General features: G+C 33.0%; 1 protein-coding gene across 2 annotated transcripts; it reads left to right on the top strand.

Moving 5' to 3' along the window:
* Positions 1-1,984: 1,984 nt before the first annotated feature.
* Positions 1,985-14,586, top strand: LOC103503355 (uncharacterized). 2 transcript variants are annotated; one of them, XM_051089700.1, is made up of 7 exons: positions 1,985-2,122; positions 2,615-3,123; positions 3,220-3,369; positions 3,533-3,679; positions 3,909-4,088; positions 4,381-5,088; positions 13,887-14,586. In XM_051089700.1, exons 2-6 carry the CDS (start codon positions 2,622-2,624, stop codon positions 4,389-4,391), a joined length of 990 nt encoding a protein of 329 aa, XP_050945657.1. In that variant the 5' UTR covers positions 1,985-2,122; positions 2,615-2,621; the 3' UTR covers positions 4,392-5,088; positions 13,887-14,586. The 2 variants fall into 2 exon arrangements, with proteins under 2 accessions (XP_050945657.1, XP_050945658.1); XM_051089701.1 differs by having other exon boundaries at positions 2,612-3,123.
* The last annotated feature ends 1,105 nt before the right edge of the window (positions 14,587-15,691 follow it).

Here is a 15,691-nt window from a genome sequence, read left to right as displayed (position 1 = left end):
GTCAACTAATCTAGTGTCAAGAATAAGGGGTTTATTTTTGACAGTTTCGAAGTGTCGAGTATAATTATACTCGACATTTAAAACACGTCAATTATGGATTTATAGTTGACAGTGTTTATGCGTCAAATAATCCTGTGTCAAGAATAATGAGGTTTTATTTATGACATGTTATACACGTCAAGTGAAATTATACTTGACAGTTTATAGGTATCAAGTATATAAGGTTTGTTCAAATAAAAAAATATATATTTTGAAATATCCATATATTTTATCATTCACCTGTTTTGAAGTCCAACAATATTAAAATACACATCAATTAAAAATTTGAAATTAACTCAAACTTTCTATCAAAGAAATTGCATAGATATATCAATAAACCACAGATATAAGTTGGTGATTACATAGTTAATTACAATATATATATATATGTGTGTGTGTGTGTGTGTGTGTAGCCCAAACTTCTAACAATAGCCTAAACTTTCCATCAATGTATCGATATATAAATAAATTAAAATATATATGTAACCTAAAGGTGTTGTTACCATATCAAAACTAGTTCACCTATATCCCACTATCAATAAAATATCAACAAACTAGTTCACCTATATTCAGTATCAACAAAATAGCAATAAAACTAGTTCACATATATCCAGTATCAACAAAATTTGTCTATCTAACCCAAAAAGAACTTAGTTATCACCATTTCACATGTGACCACCCAAAAAATCAGCAAGCTCCATTCATACTTCGTCCAACTCGAGTTGACTATATGAGGTCCTAGTATCAAGTATATCAATTGTAAAAGCGTCAAGTAAACCCAGCTTTGTAGTAGTGAATACTAGATACTGATTAAACATCAATAGATGTCTAAAAAAGTTTTGTTAATTATATTTATAAATATTTTTAGTAATTTTTTACTTACAATGATCTTCCTAATTATTAACATAATTTTCATTTAGCATTTGAAATTTCAACTAAATTTCATATAAAAAAAGAAATATTTAAAACTATTTTTTATTTATAAAGCTACTTTGTTACTTTTTTTTAACACAGTTGCTTCTCAATAAAACAATTAATGAAACTAATTAGCAGTTATTGGTATAAGTTGTAGACTGAGATGTACAGCCTTTGATAGATTACTACCAATATCTATCGGTATCTATTAATGATATATGATAGTACTATATAAGTGTTTATTATTTTATATATTACCGATTGAGATAAGTATTTTTTTTAAAAAATTATTTCTCAATGTATGGAAATAGCTCTTAACTAAATATATGATAATTACACCTAAATTTAATTCATAAACCCAAAAAAGTTGGCACTTCCTATATACTCTACCCACACTTTCCTAGACACTTCATCGTCTCAATTAACTAACATATATATGTTCTAACTTCAACTTTTATTTAATGATCCGATTAATTTTATATAATATTAACACACTTCAATTAAAAAGCTGCCTTTATTTTATTTATTATATATACAAAAAGAAAAAAAACTATGGTTGTGGATATGCACCCTTTTGATTTCCAATCTAGACCTGATCACTTCAATACACCAATTATTTAAAAAAGATTTAGTACTGTTCAATATATTTAAAAAGAATCGGCAAAATAGCTGTGGTCACTTCGAAACTATTTAAATTAATAGAGCTATCTAAACATAGTGAAGAAATATATGTAAAAGGCTAATTAATTTATTGGGTCTAATTAAGAAATTGATTGGAGTTGAAGAAAAGAATATATATTTTTTTTTTTGGCACGATTCTAAATGTGATTTTACTTTTTTCGTTTGGATATGGACAAAGATTGGTAAGGGTACTTTAAATAAATTTGATAGAAACAAGTGATGTATGAGAATAAAGAATAATGTAAAGCACACACATAGATGCATGCAAAGTTTGTATCACATGATGAGGTAGATATATCTATAACTACAAAACGACCAAGCAATAATGCCTTGGCTAATTAAGATCCAAACCACTTTCTTTTCTAGGAAAACTAATCAAATCAAATCAAGAGAGGGGATCAGTTCATACTATCCACCTTGGGATTCATTTGTTCACTGATCCAAATCCAATAAAATGGAAGCCATGTTAATTTTGTTGGAATAAGTGGTATGTGATTGTTTGTTAAGAATTGTGTCATTTTAATTTCATAACTTCTGCTCTAATCTTCAGTAAATTAGACATTTTTTTTCCTAAAAAAAGATAACCAAATTGAAGAAATGATAAGACTATTTCCAATAAAATGGATTAGTCTAGCCATTTTTTTAGTTGAATTTTTAACATTTTCTATCATCATTTTTTCTTTCCTAAAAAATTCTTCCTATCTATTGAAGCTCAATCTCTCGACAAAGTATAGCTTGTTGGTGTTTTGGACGTGATGCTACTTTCATTCATTTCTAAAAGACAATTGATCTCTAAACTTATAGATTAAGATGAGTAAATTTGTCTTAACGAGATAACACATGAATCCTTTAACTCAAACACATTTCTAATACATTTATAATGTAGTGCAAATTTTATGATCATATATGTATTATTCTTATTCCACTAACAGATATAATTATATTGTTTTGAACAACAATAATTTGTCGACGAAAGAAGAAAGAAGATGAACAACAAAGAAGGATTACGAGATCTTTTGTACACAAACGTGAAGAAAGGGAATTGGGAGGAAGTGATAAAGAAATGTGGAGAAGATATAGAAGGTTTGGGTATGATGCTGACACAAGCAATGAACACGACGTTGCATTTGGCTGCATATGACAATAATGTAGAAGTGGTTGAGAGGCTAGTGAGAATGATTAGTATGTTTGAAAGAAAGGACATTCTTAGGATTAAAAATGAAAGAGGGAACACTCCTCTTCATGTGGCTGCGACAATGGGATGTGCTAGAATGTGTCGCATCATTGGTTCCATGGATGAGAAGTTAGTTGATGAGAGGAACAAAGACGGTGAAACTCCGCTCTTCTTGGCGGCCCTCCATGACCACAAGAATGCGTTTTATTGTCTGTATGACTTTTGTAAAATGGACCTTGTTCGATTTGACAAAAATTGCAGGAGGACTAATGGAGATACCATTCTTCATTGTGCTCTAAAAAACGACCAATTTGGTTGGTTCTTTTTCTTTCTTTTATGCTATGTTTGAATAATCTATTGTTTTCTTTTAAATGAAAGCAAGGTTGAATATAATATCTGAGTTGTGACAGATTTGGCGTTTCAATTAATTCACAAGAACAATGAGGCTGCTGCCTGGGCAGATAAAGAAGGTCAAACCCCTCTCCATGTTCTTGCAACTAAACCATCTGTCTTCGAAAGCGGTGCCCACATGAGCAGATGGCATTACATCGTTTATAACTGTGAGTAATATTTTCACGCTCCCTCTATCTATTATATTCTTTCAGGGAATAGAGTACGTACACCTATGTTGTTTTTCGTTCTCACAATTCATTTTTTCTTTCTCTTTTATTTTCTTTTTAATTCTTACTCGTAGTATGTATTTGTTTTTTTCTCTTGGAAAAGGTATTCATGTGGATGAACTAAAGCCTGAATCAGGAGCAACTGAAGCAAAGAAAACCACAAAACTAATGAGAGCTGCTTCCTTTTTCCCAGAAAACTACGCCACTTGCATTGATTTCGTTACAATTTTGTGGGACAAACTTTTAATCAGTTCGTAATCCTTACCAATTAATGCTATTCCACTAATTACATAGGAATTATTTATTTTTTTATAATTACTCACAATTTCAATCTATCTCTTGAAATCTGTCAATCATATATCATATCACTGCGGGATATCTTTTCCTATATTTACCTTATACACTTACTTATCAACCCTTTCATTCATTGTTTTTTACGTGATATATCTAATGGTAGCAACCTCTATGAATAATTTTAGTTATCAGTTGGAAACGAGCAACGAAGAGGAAGGAAGAAATGAACCCGTGTAACTATAATGAAACTAAGGGCCTCGATCTCGAAGTAGATGTTGACAAGGAAACTGAAAGTATGGAAATCCATCAATTAGACCTTCCCTCAGACTCTCAACTTCTCAAAAGACCTGGTGGTCATCCATTAGGTACAAAACATGCTTTTAATAATTCAAAATCAATATAAACCTTCACAATAATATGTATATATTTTCGTTGATTATTACATAAAGGAAGCCCTCGAGTTCCATTTTCCCGGAAAATTATGATACGTGTATCAACTTTTTTCAATTATTTTTCTCAGCCATCATGATCATTTTGGGATTGGGTAATTATTTATTTATTTATTTATTTTGAAAAAAATTTGTTTGATATAGATATGGATTAGTTAGAATTAATTAATTACTGTGTTGCTTTTTTTTTTTTTAATTTTTCCAAAAGGAAGGATTTGATCAAATTAGAGAGCTAAAAGAGGAGAAACAGAAACACTGAGTCCACCCGATATGGTCAGTTCAAGTGATGGAGAAACTTCTAACATTGAGTCCACCCGATAAATATGGCCAAAATGGAGATTCTCCCAAGATCTCAAGCTTACAAAAGGACGAAACAGTTCCTTATCTTGTCCAAGGACCTTTCGTCCGCTTCAATAACAATCAAATCACAAATGAAACTAAGTCAGGTAATAATTTATGATTTAATTAACAATTTCAAAATGCTAATGATCTCTCTCTTTCTTTTTTTTTTTTTCTTTTGAACTAAAAAAATGCTTGAATGAATGAATGAATGGAAAAATGATGAATGATGAGAGCAGAAGATAAAGTGAAGGTTATTGCAAAAGAGACGCCAATATTATTAGCAGCAAAGAACGGGGTGGTTGAGATGGTGAGTAGAATATTCGAACATAGTCCACTGGCGATTCATGATAGTAACCAAGAGAAGAAGAACATGGTTCTTTTGGCTGCAGAATATCGACAACCACATGTATACAAATTTTTACTTAGAAAAAAGAGTGATCTTGAAATCTTGTTTCGAGCTGTGGATGAGAATGGTGACAGCGCCATTCATCTCGCTGCTCACCTCAAAACTGATAACCCTTGGCACATCAATGGACCTGCCTTGCAAATGCAGTGTGAAGTTAAATGGTATAAGGTAATTTAATTATTATAACCTTTTTTACAAAGATAAATTATTTTATACATTTTTGTTGGAGAAATTTTAGACACCTTATGGATGTAGAAGCAAAAGTTCAGTAGGCCAGACCAAAAAACTACTTTCTTTTTTCATATGTGAATAATAAATTAAAATGGCTTATTAAAGGCTTACAAAAAACTGATACTTACTAAAAATAAAAAAACACGTTGTTACACCACTTACCCACAAACTTAACATGTTAACAGAAAATAAATTAAAAAATATTAATTTAAATAATCACGTAATTTGAATCAGTTTTCACTATTTCCTCTTGATTCAAATTTTGCTAATACCCATCGTAGGTCTAAAGTAATAGAACTTCTCCTTCGACAAATCTTTTGTGAGAATATCAGCCCACTGCTCATGTGTGCTACAATATGCCAGAGAAACTTCTTCCTTTGCAACCAAATCACGAATAAAATGAAAGCGAATATCAATGTGCTTTGTCCGACTATGATGTCGGATTTTTCGTCATTGAGATCGTTGCTTTGTTGTCGCAGAATATCACAGTTGCTCCCTCTTGCTCATGCTGAAGTTCTGTTAGCATTCTTCGCAACCAAATTGGCTGACATGCTGTAGAAGTTGCTGCAGCATATTCTGCTTCCGAAGATGATAAAACAACAGTTGCTTGTTTCTTTCGAGCTTTAAGTAATAACTCCTGACCTTAAAGTGAAAAAATTCGTTGAGACACTTCGCCTATCATCCAAGGAGCTCGCCCAATCACTGTCTTTGAAGCCGCATAATTTGAAATAAAAAACTTTAAAGTACCAAATGCCATATTCTATAGTTCCAACAATGTATCGCATAACGCGCTTTGCTGCTCCGAAATGATCCCTTGAAGGACATTGCATAAACCTGGAAATCACACCAATAGAATACGAAATACCGAGACGGGTATGAGTTAGATAAATCAAGCCTCCAACAAGGCTTTTAAACCGCTGCGCATCGGCCATCTCTGCACCATCATTTTGTTGTAGCTTCTCATTCACATTTATTGGTGTAGTTTCTGGCTTGCAATTGATCATACCAAATTTTTTTAGAAGATCCTTGACATACTTCTTTTGTGAGAAATATCCCACCATCAGTTTGACAAACTTCTAAACCAAGAAAGAAATGTAGCAAACCTAAATCTGTCATCTCAAATTTATTCTTCATATGTGATTTGAACTCAACTACAAGAGATTTAGATGAACTAGTATAAATGATATCATCAACATAAAGATAAACAATGATAAATTATTTTTACCTCCTTTTTTCACATATAGGCTCATTTTCACTCATTTTGAATCCATTTTGATGAAAATATCCGTCGATTTTGCTATACCACGCCCGAGGAGCTTGTTTCAACCCATACAACGCCTTTGTTAACTTATACATTTTTTCTTTGCTGTCCTTTTTAACAAAACCTTCCGGTTGTTCAACATAGACTTCTTCTTGCAGTTCTCCATTAAGAAAGGCTGACTTGACATCAAATTGATAGACGAGCCATTGTTGTTGTGCTACCAATGCTAGAACAATCCTCACGGTTTCGAAACGAGCTACAAGAGAGAAAGTTTCCTCGAAATCAATACCATGTTGTTGTGCATATCCTTTTGCCACAAGATGAGCTTTGTGCTTCTGATCTAAACTCCCATCTGCAACAAATTTCGTCTTATACACCCACTTCAAGCTAATTACATTTTTTCCTTCCGGTAAGTCTACCATTTTCCATGTTCCATTCTTCTTAATAGCTGTCATTTCTTCCTTCATTGCTTACTGCCATTCTTCTTTGCTTGCTACCTCATCATAACACACTGGGTCAGAAACCATAAAAGCAAATTGAGAAGAATTATAGATATCTTCCATGGACCGAACCTCTGAGATGACAGTTCATTCGATGTTTTATCATTATTTGATGGAGAGTGGTAACTTTGTGGTGTTGATGGAGCACTTGACGGAGGTATTGAGGTAGGTGTTTCCATTGAGGATTCAAGCATAGTTTGTTCTCCATCATTTGTCAATTCAACATCCACTAGAGAAACATATTATTCATTATTTTGCCAATCCCAACTAGCACTCTCATCAAACACTACATCTCTTATTGTGAGAATTTTGCCATTAAGAGGTTTATACAATCTATATGCTTTGTATTGAGTACAATAACCAACAAAAATGCATTTTTCAGATTTTTTATCATGTTTTTGAGAAAAGGTACCAAAGCATAAGAAATACAACCAAAAACTCTTAAATGACTTACATTGGGTTTTTTGCCATACCAAGCTTCAAATGGGGTTTTATTCATGACAGCCTTTGTTGGTGAGATGTTCAGTAAGTAGATGGAAGTCGAGACTGCTTCAGCCAAAAATCATTCGGAAGGCCTTTCATTTGCAACATGTTTCTTGCAATCTCCACCACAGTTCGATTCTTCCTCTCAGCTACCCGATTTTGCTCCGGAGTGTAAGGTGTTGTCAACTCCCTATGGATGCCATGTTCCTTGCAAAAATGGTTGAAGTTGTTGGACAAAAATTCTCCACCTCTATCACTCCAAAAAGTTTTGATGAACATGCCATTTTGCTTTGATGGAAAAGAAACATCAGAGAAACATGCAGCGGAAGACTAGGATCATGCTGTAGCTAAACGATTTAGAAATTAACATGCTGTAACTTAACGACTGACCTAAATGAAGAATATAGAAGGTAAACGATGAGCTTACCTTTGTAGTTCTCAACTTCTTCTTCGTTCCAAAACTTCTTCTCTGCCTAAAGATCGAGCAAAGGACAACCACTATGTTGACTACTAATCTCAGGACTAAGAACCGAGTTGTGGGACTCGTTTTTATAAAGGATACCTTAGAGAGATGGAAGGAGGAAGGTGTATCGTTTAAAGGTTTTTCATGAGATTTTCATCATCATCTTCTCATTCTCTAGATGGAAGTTTTTATAGAAAATGACATGCAAAATACATGCAATTTTCTTTTATGTAATCTCAACACCTAATTAATCCATTAACCCTTAATGGAATTTAATGGAATTAGTGGCTTATAAGATCATTACAAGTTGCCACATTTCCCACTAACATTTAGTAATAAATATATTAGTCAAAGGACAATTTGCTCATTTGACCAATTAAGTCAAAGTTAAACTTTGACTTTTCTTAGTCAAAAGTTAACTTTTTGACTTTTTGCTATTTTATCCGTCTTGACTAATTTCAACCTCTCGAGTATGAATCTGCATTCATTTTTCTAAAATTTAAATCATATTTGAATATAAATCCGGTCAAAGTTTTGTCTTTCAAAGTGAAAAATCGACATGTTGACTTTTACAACTTTGACCATTTCAAAACTTTCCAAGCACCTAAATATGAATCATATTTAAACATAAAACTTAAAGTTTATATTTACCAACTTATATCATATACACTTGTCGGTCTCTCTCTCTCTTTACCTAATTCGAACAATTCAAGTTATTCCAACCTATTGTTCTTAGTTGAATCCATATGAACTAGTAGGGGAACTTAATGAACCTATAGATCATAGGCTCCAACGATTTGAGATTAACTGGCTAAACTCTTTTAGACCAAGCTTAATCAACATTCGTTAACTAATGAGTCATTCCACTAAAGACTCATAGTTGCACTCCCCTCACTATAGAAATATTTCTGTCCACCTGATATAACCATGATGAGTAAGTTGATCCCCAGGTTGTTCGTAATCTTGGCTGGGTTAAAATACTGTTTTACCCCCGAGATTACATCTTGCTCCTTAAGACCCACAGACCCCACTATTGAACAATTGGTTTAAGGTCCAACCTATAAACCTGAATCCTTCTCGGGCCAATGAGAAGGCGGGGCCCTTGTTCAAGACTTGGATTCAGTCCTTAAGGGAACAACCTATCTACTATCTCAGAAGTGGGTAGGAGTGAATTTCGTCTTGCACCCTATGTCCTTAGCTATCCACTCGGTCTTATCCTTGAAATGAGAGGCTTATTGGGCTAGCGATGATTAGCTGCCCTCACCTATGCAGATCTAAGGATACTACCGAATGAACAGAAGTTCATAGTTAGCTTAGGATTAAGATCAAGTTACCTAGGTCATTATATATAAAATAATCAGTTTATAGTTTGCAACGTTATAACTAAAAGTGACTTTTTCGTGGTTCCAGTCTTATGCAAACCATTTACATAGGACACCCCCACTCCCATGTCTCTACATGAACAATTCAGGATTACATCGTTTGTACTAACTACGGAGCGAGCCGCATCCATAGTGTTTTTCCAGAATAAGGTGCCCAACCTTATTCATTCACTATAGACTATTTGGGCTATTAACTCGAACTTAATCCATGTTTATGTCTCTACATAAAGTTCAAGTGTATTGACGAACTGAAGGGATGAAAACCCTTTACAGCGGAATAATTACAGAAACCCAATTTTAATTGGAACCTTAAAAATACCAATACATTGGCAAAAAATTACAAAAACAATTTTTTATGGTTAAACATGCTTTGAATAAAAATACAGAGAAGAAAACTTACACTCGTTGATGACTCTAAATCTATCAATCACCAATTTGGGCACCATCACTTGGAAACCTTCCTATTCTCTGATTGAGATGGTTTGTGGGAACCAAAAATTGGAGTAAAGGAATGGAGAGATTTTTTTTTTAGAGAGAATGGAGAGTCTTCTTCTTCGCATAACTCACCCCACTAGGATTGTTACGCAAAGAATTCTCACTTCTTCAGACGGAAGAAGTGGGAAGTTGGAGATAATAAATGGGAACGTGGAAAAACCACCCACGTTCCCTATTAACTTAATAATAATTATTAAATTAATATACATTAAACTAATTAATTAATTTAATTAAATAATTAATTTAATTAAATAATTAATTTAATTAAATAATTAATTTAATTAAATAATTAATTTAATTAAATAATTAATTTAATTAAATAATTAATTTAATTAAATAATAAAATAAATAAATAAATAAATAAATAATTAATTAATTAATTAAATCATATTTAATTAATATTTTCATTTAAATCATATTTAAATGAATATCTCTCGCATAACCTATAGTTTTAATTTAATTAATTTAATTAAATCAAATTTAATTAAAACAAATTAAACTAAACTATTAATTAATTCTCCAATTAATTAATTTCTAAATTAAATATCTTATATTTAATTTAATCCATAATTTAAATCATATTCAAATATAAATTTCTCTCATAACCTATAGTTTTAATATGTATCATATACACATTAAAGTTTAACTTATAGTTTTAATATGAATCTAATTCAAATTAAACTAATATTTGAACTTATTCAAATATTTTATTCTCTCGTAATTTAATTTTGAATCATATCCAAAATTAAATTTATATAATAAAATCTAACTAAAATATAATTATAATGTATCAATATACATTATGTTAATTCCTAAAGTAAATTTGAACATTTCAAATTACAACCAATGCAAATAAATCTCATTACTCTTTATGAGCTAGGAATGGGACCTAATGGACCTACAGATCAGAAGCTACAACCATATGAGATTAATTAGCTAAACTCATTAACTACATTAATCAATATCCGTTAACTGTGTGTACACTCCGCTAAAGACTCACAGCTGAACCCTTCTCACTGTAGATATATTTCTGTGTCCACAGATATAAACCAATACCAGTAAGTTAGTCCTTCACAAGTGTTCGTAACACCAGCTGGGTCAAATTACCGTTTTACCCCTGGGTTACCTCTAGTCCTTAAATACTAGTGCTCCTCTAATGAACAACCTGTTTATGATCCAACCACTAAACAGAACCCTTCTCGTGCCATAGAGAGGGTAGGGCCATTTGTTCAAGCCCCGGAGACACCATTTAAGGGAACACTTATCTACTTACCCTAAAGGTGGGAAAGAGTGAATTCCATCCTGTGTGATATGTTCCCAACGCCTCACTTGGTCTTGTCCCCAAAATGATAAGCATATTGAGTCAGCAATTTGACCACTCTCACTCGTACAAATCAAAGGACAATCCCTCGCAAACAGAAGTTCATAATACACTCAGGATTAAGACTAAGTCACCTAGGTCATTCTAATGAAAATAGAAATCCAACTAGTTAACGGAGTTACATCTAGTGATTACTATTTCGTGGTCCAGTTTTATGCAAACTCATTGCATAGGATACCCTCACTTGCATGTCGCATACATGAACACATTGGATCAATGTGTTTGTATCAAATACAAAGTGAGTCGTATCCATAGTGTTAACAGGATAAGGTACCCAACCTTAACCCTATACTATAGACCCTTTAAGTTGATCTTGAACATTGATCCCCGTATGTCTCTACATACTATTCAAGACTCATCAAACAACTTAGGATGTTAGTTTATTGGATTTAGGTTATTAAGACAAAACTAATAATATAATCAATAACACTTATTAAAATTATAATAATAAAACACTTTATTAATGACAGTCAATTGATTATATTTACTATCTACAAGTTTTAAGACATAAAACCCAACACAAACCTAGTAAAATAGCCTCGGGACCTTAATTTATTGATTTTAAGATTATAGCATTCAATAATAAATTTTATTGAATCAAATAATAAAGTATGAGTTTTAGGACATAAATTCCAACATGCTTTTCTACCTTTGCCTTGAAATGCTTGAACTTCTCAATGTTTCTGATTTGGTTTCTAGAAAATATATCCAACTCATACGGCTATAATCATCTATAGAAATTAAGAAATAAAAGCTCTTACCAAGCAACTTTGTTTGCATTGGCCCGCACAAATCAGTATGAATTAGCTCGAGATACTTCGAGGCTCTTGAAGCTTTCCCAATAGGAAAAGATTTTCGATTTTATTTTCCATACACACATCCTTCATAGATATTAATAGCACTAATTTTCGGTAACCCAATAACCATATCTCTTTGATTTAGCAAAGAAAGCCTTTTAATATTAAGATGTCCATACCTTAAATGCCATAACTCCAAGTTGTTCTTTGTTGTATTAGTTGTAGTAGCAGTAAGAGCAAAATTTTTCACATTTGAAACTTTCAGTGGAAACATTTTGCTTTGGGTCATCTTTACTTTTGCCAAAACTCGTCCTGTTTGCTTATTTTTTATCAAGCACGCACCATCATCAAACAAGATTGAATGCCACTCTCCATTAGTTGTCCAACACTCAGCAAATTATATCCAATATCGGGCATATACTGAATATTTGTGAGAATTCTATTTCCATCGTGAGTTTCAATTCCCACCGTTCCTTTGCCTTCTACTTGTAGCTCCTTGCCATTTCCGAGCTCCACCTTTAAATTTTCTCCTTGGTTAAGCTCCTTAAATATAGGCTTCAAACTTGTCATGTGATTCGAACAATCGCTATCAATGAACCATACCTCCGCTGTCTTTTGATCACTGGGTATGTTTGTCATAAAAAGCTCATTTTCACCCTTTCCATTATTCTCCAATGCTTCATTTTCTGCTGCGAAATTGGCTCTCTGATTTTTGTACCAACAGTCTACCTTTACATGACCAAACTTCTTGCAATGGTAGCATTGAATATTAGCTTTGTTGCTTGATTGCACTCTAAACTGTCTTTGTTCTTCATTTCGGTTACATCCTTTTCCGGTACCACGACCTCGACCATGATATCCTCCTCTTCCTCGGCCTCGAGTCATCACACGATCACTGTCATTATACTATTAAACTACATCCTTTACCTGAAACACTTTTTCTTCGTTTCTTTCCATCGATCTATTGATTCTCGACTCATGTGCTTGATGAGATCCCATTAATTCAATAAATGTAAAAGTGGACAGATCCTTTGATTCTTCTATTGCAGCCACAACATGATCAAACTTTGGAGTCAAACTTCTGAATACTTTCTCCACTATGGTCTGATCCGTAATCGTCTTGCCATATGTTCACATCTGACTAATAATTGTCGTTGCCCGTGACAAAAAATCAGCAATTGATTCTCCATTTTTCATCATCAAGGTCTCAAAATCTCGTGATTGCAGTTTAACCACAAGTACTCTTGAATCTCCTTGAAATGCTTTTTGCAAAATCAGCCACGCCTGTTTTGATGTTGTTGCTACATCAATCCGCAAAAAAAATTGTCATGTACTGCTTGTTAAATAATCACCAACGCCTTCGAGTCTTTCTTCCTTTTCTCCCGCAACTTGCATTCGTTGTTAGGATCCACATAGCCTTGTTCTACTAAGTCCTATAAGTCTTGAGATCTAAAAGAAGTCTTCATACAAATACTCCAAAACTTGTAGCCTTCTCCTTTGAAGATTGGAATAAGTGGTTGTGCTGTACCCATAGCATTGTCGTTGCTGCCCATCTTTTCTCACTGTGTTTTACACTTAACTCACTCTCTCGAACCTTGCTCTGATACCAAAATTGTTGGAGAAATTTTAGACACCTTATGGATACAGAAGCAAAAATTCAGCAGGCCAAACCAGAAAACTACTTTCTTTTTTCATATCTGAATAATCAATTAAAATGCCTTATTAAAGGCTTACAAAAAACTGATACTTACTAAAAATAAAAAACGCGTTATTACACCACTTACCCACAAACTTAACCTGTTAACAGAAAATAAATTAAAAAATATTAATTTAAATAATCACGTAATTTGAATCAGTCTTCAATAACTTTTACTCTCTCATTTAATTTTTTATTTGTCTTGTTTTCATTTCTTTCTTGAAATTTATTCTTTCGATATAATGATATATATAATGGCATGCATGATGATGAGCAGTATGTGAGGGATTCAGTGGAACCCGATTTCTTTGCTAAACACAACTACAAGGGAGTACTTGCAAGAAACATCTTCTACGCCACACACAAGGAGCTAGCTAAAAAGGGTGCGGAGTGGCTTGTCAAGACCATCGATTCATGCTCCATGGTCGCTGGTCTGGTTGTGACGGTAGCCTATACTTCAGCCACGGCTGCCCCGGGTGGTAATGGGGATGATGGTACCTCGCCATTTGAAATGGAAACATGATTTTTTATCTTCTCTATAGCTTCACTTATTGCTCTTTGCCTCTCCTCAACTTCAGTGATTATGTTCTTGGGAATTTTGACATCGAGATTTGACGAAAAATGCTTTGGCACCACGTTGCCTGTTAGATTGTTCGTTGGCCTTTCCTCACTTTTCTTCTCTATTGTCGCGATGCTGGTTTCGTTTTGTGCAGGCCACTACTTTCTACTTAGTCATCGCTTTCAAAATGCGACAGTTGTCATCTACCTTGCAACTTCTCTCCCCGTTGCATTATTCTTCGTCATATCGCAACTTCCTCTTTTCTATGATATGCTCGTTGCCATTCTCAGTAAGACACTTGAAAGGAGAAGTGATCATCCCAACTTACCTGAAAAGGCGAAGAATTCCAAAAAAGTGGAAGGAGATAAAAAGAATCAATCACGAAAAAAAGAACAAGGTCCTTGACCTTAATCCTCGAGGTCACCCATGTATATATATTATACACCATGTTATGGTGTTTGTATTATTTGTGATTATGGATGATAATATTTGACGTTAATTAAAGTTTTATCGTTATGTATGACTACAATATTGTTTGAATACTGTGATATATTGGAACCATATTTGGAACTCTGATATTATGTGTGCAGAAATTAAATAGTGTGATACCATTTTATACCCTATACAACAATTTTGAAAAAGTAAAAAGCCCACAACGTGAAATAATAAAAATATCTCGAGATTAATCAATCACAAATGCATTGAAGAAACGATTTTGTACTACCCAATCTAAATGGATCTTATATCAAGTTTAAATGATCTTGTATCTTTATACCCAATCTAAACCATCTTGTACACTTGTTAGTTTAAACGATCTTGTATCCTTTGTATTCGGTCTAAACGATCTTGTACACTTGTACTTAGTCTAAACGATCTTGTACCAACCTAAATGATCTTGTACCAAATCTAAACGATCTTGCTATACGATCTTGTACCCTTGTACCCAATCTAAACGATCTTGTACCCTTGAACTCAGTCTAAACAATCTTGTACCAAATCCTAATTATCTATTAGTGTTAGTGGTCTATGATCTTTGTCTATATGGGATAGACAACTGATCGTTTAGACATTTGTACACTATTGTTTAGATCCTGTACCAATATCGTTTAGATTTGTACCAAGAAGGAAAAAAAGAAGATGAGAGATGAAGAAGGGAGAAATTCTAGAAGAGAAAATGAAGAAATTGCAAACCAGAAGAGAAAATATGAATGAGAAGTAATAATATGAAGTAGTTAATAATACGAAGAGGAGAAGAATAAATACAAAGAAGAAAATTAAAAATGAATTGAAGTGAAAAATGGTTCCATACTATTAAAAAACAAGAAAGGCCAAATCTGGAATTTATGAAAAAAATAGTAGCTTCATGAACTTTAAGTTTTTTTTGTTACAGACGCCATAAATATTTTTTGGTTTTGTTACATGTACGTAAATTATCCTTTTCTCTATCAATAGTTGAAATTTTAATTATGAATATTTAAAGGAGACTATTTTGCTTTTAATTAAATCAACAAATTTAATTGAAA

This window comes from Cucumis melo, chromosome 9 (genome assembly GCF_025177605.1).
Source record: "Cucumis melo cultivar AY chromosome 9, USDA_Cmelo_AY_1.0, whole genome shotgun sequence".
Lineage (NCBI taxonomy): Eukaryota > Viridiplantae > Streptophyta > Magnoliopsida > Cucurbitales > Cucurbitaceae > Cucumis > Cucumis melo.
The sequence above is the reverse complement of the archived record's forward strand: the minus strand, read 5'-3'. Positions and strand labels throughout refer to the sequence as shown.

Coding starts and splice junctions, on each gene's coding strand:
- LOC103503355 (XM_051089700.1), top strand. CDS start 2,622: ATGAACAACAAAGAAGGATTACGAGATCTTTTGTACACAAACGTGAAG. Junction 3,370..3,532: donor GCATTACATCGTTTATAACT/GTGAGTAATATT, acceptor CTCTTGGAAAAG/GTATTCATGTGGATGAACTA. Junction 3,680..3,908: donor GTGGGACAAACTTTTAATCA/GTTCGTAATCCT, acceptor GAATAATTTTAG/TTATCAGTTGGAAACGAGCA.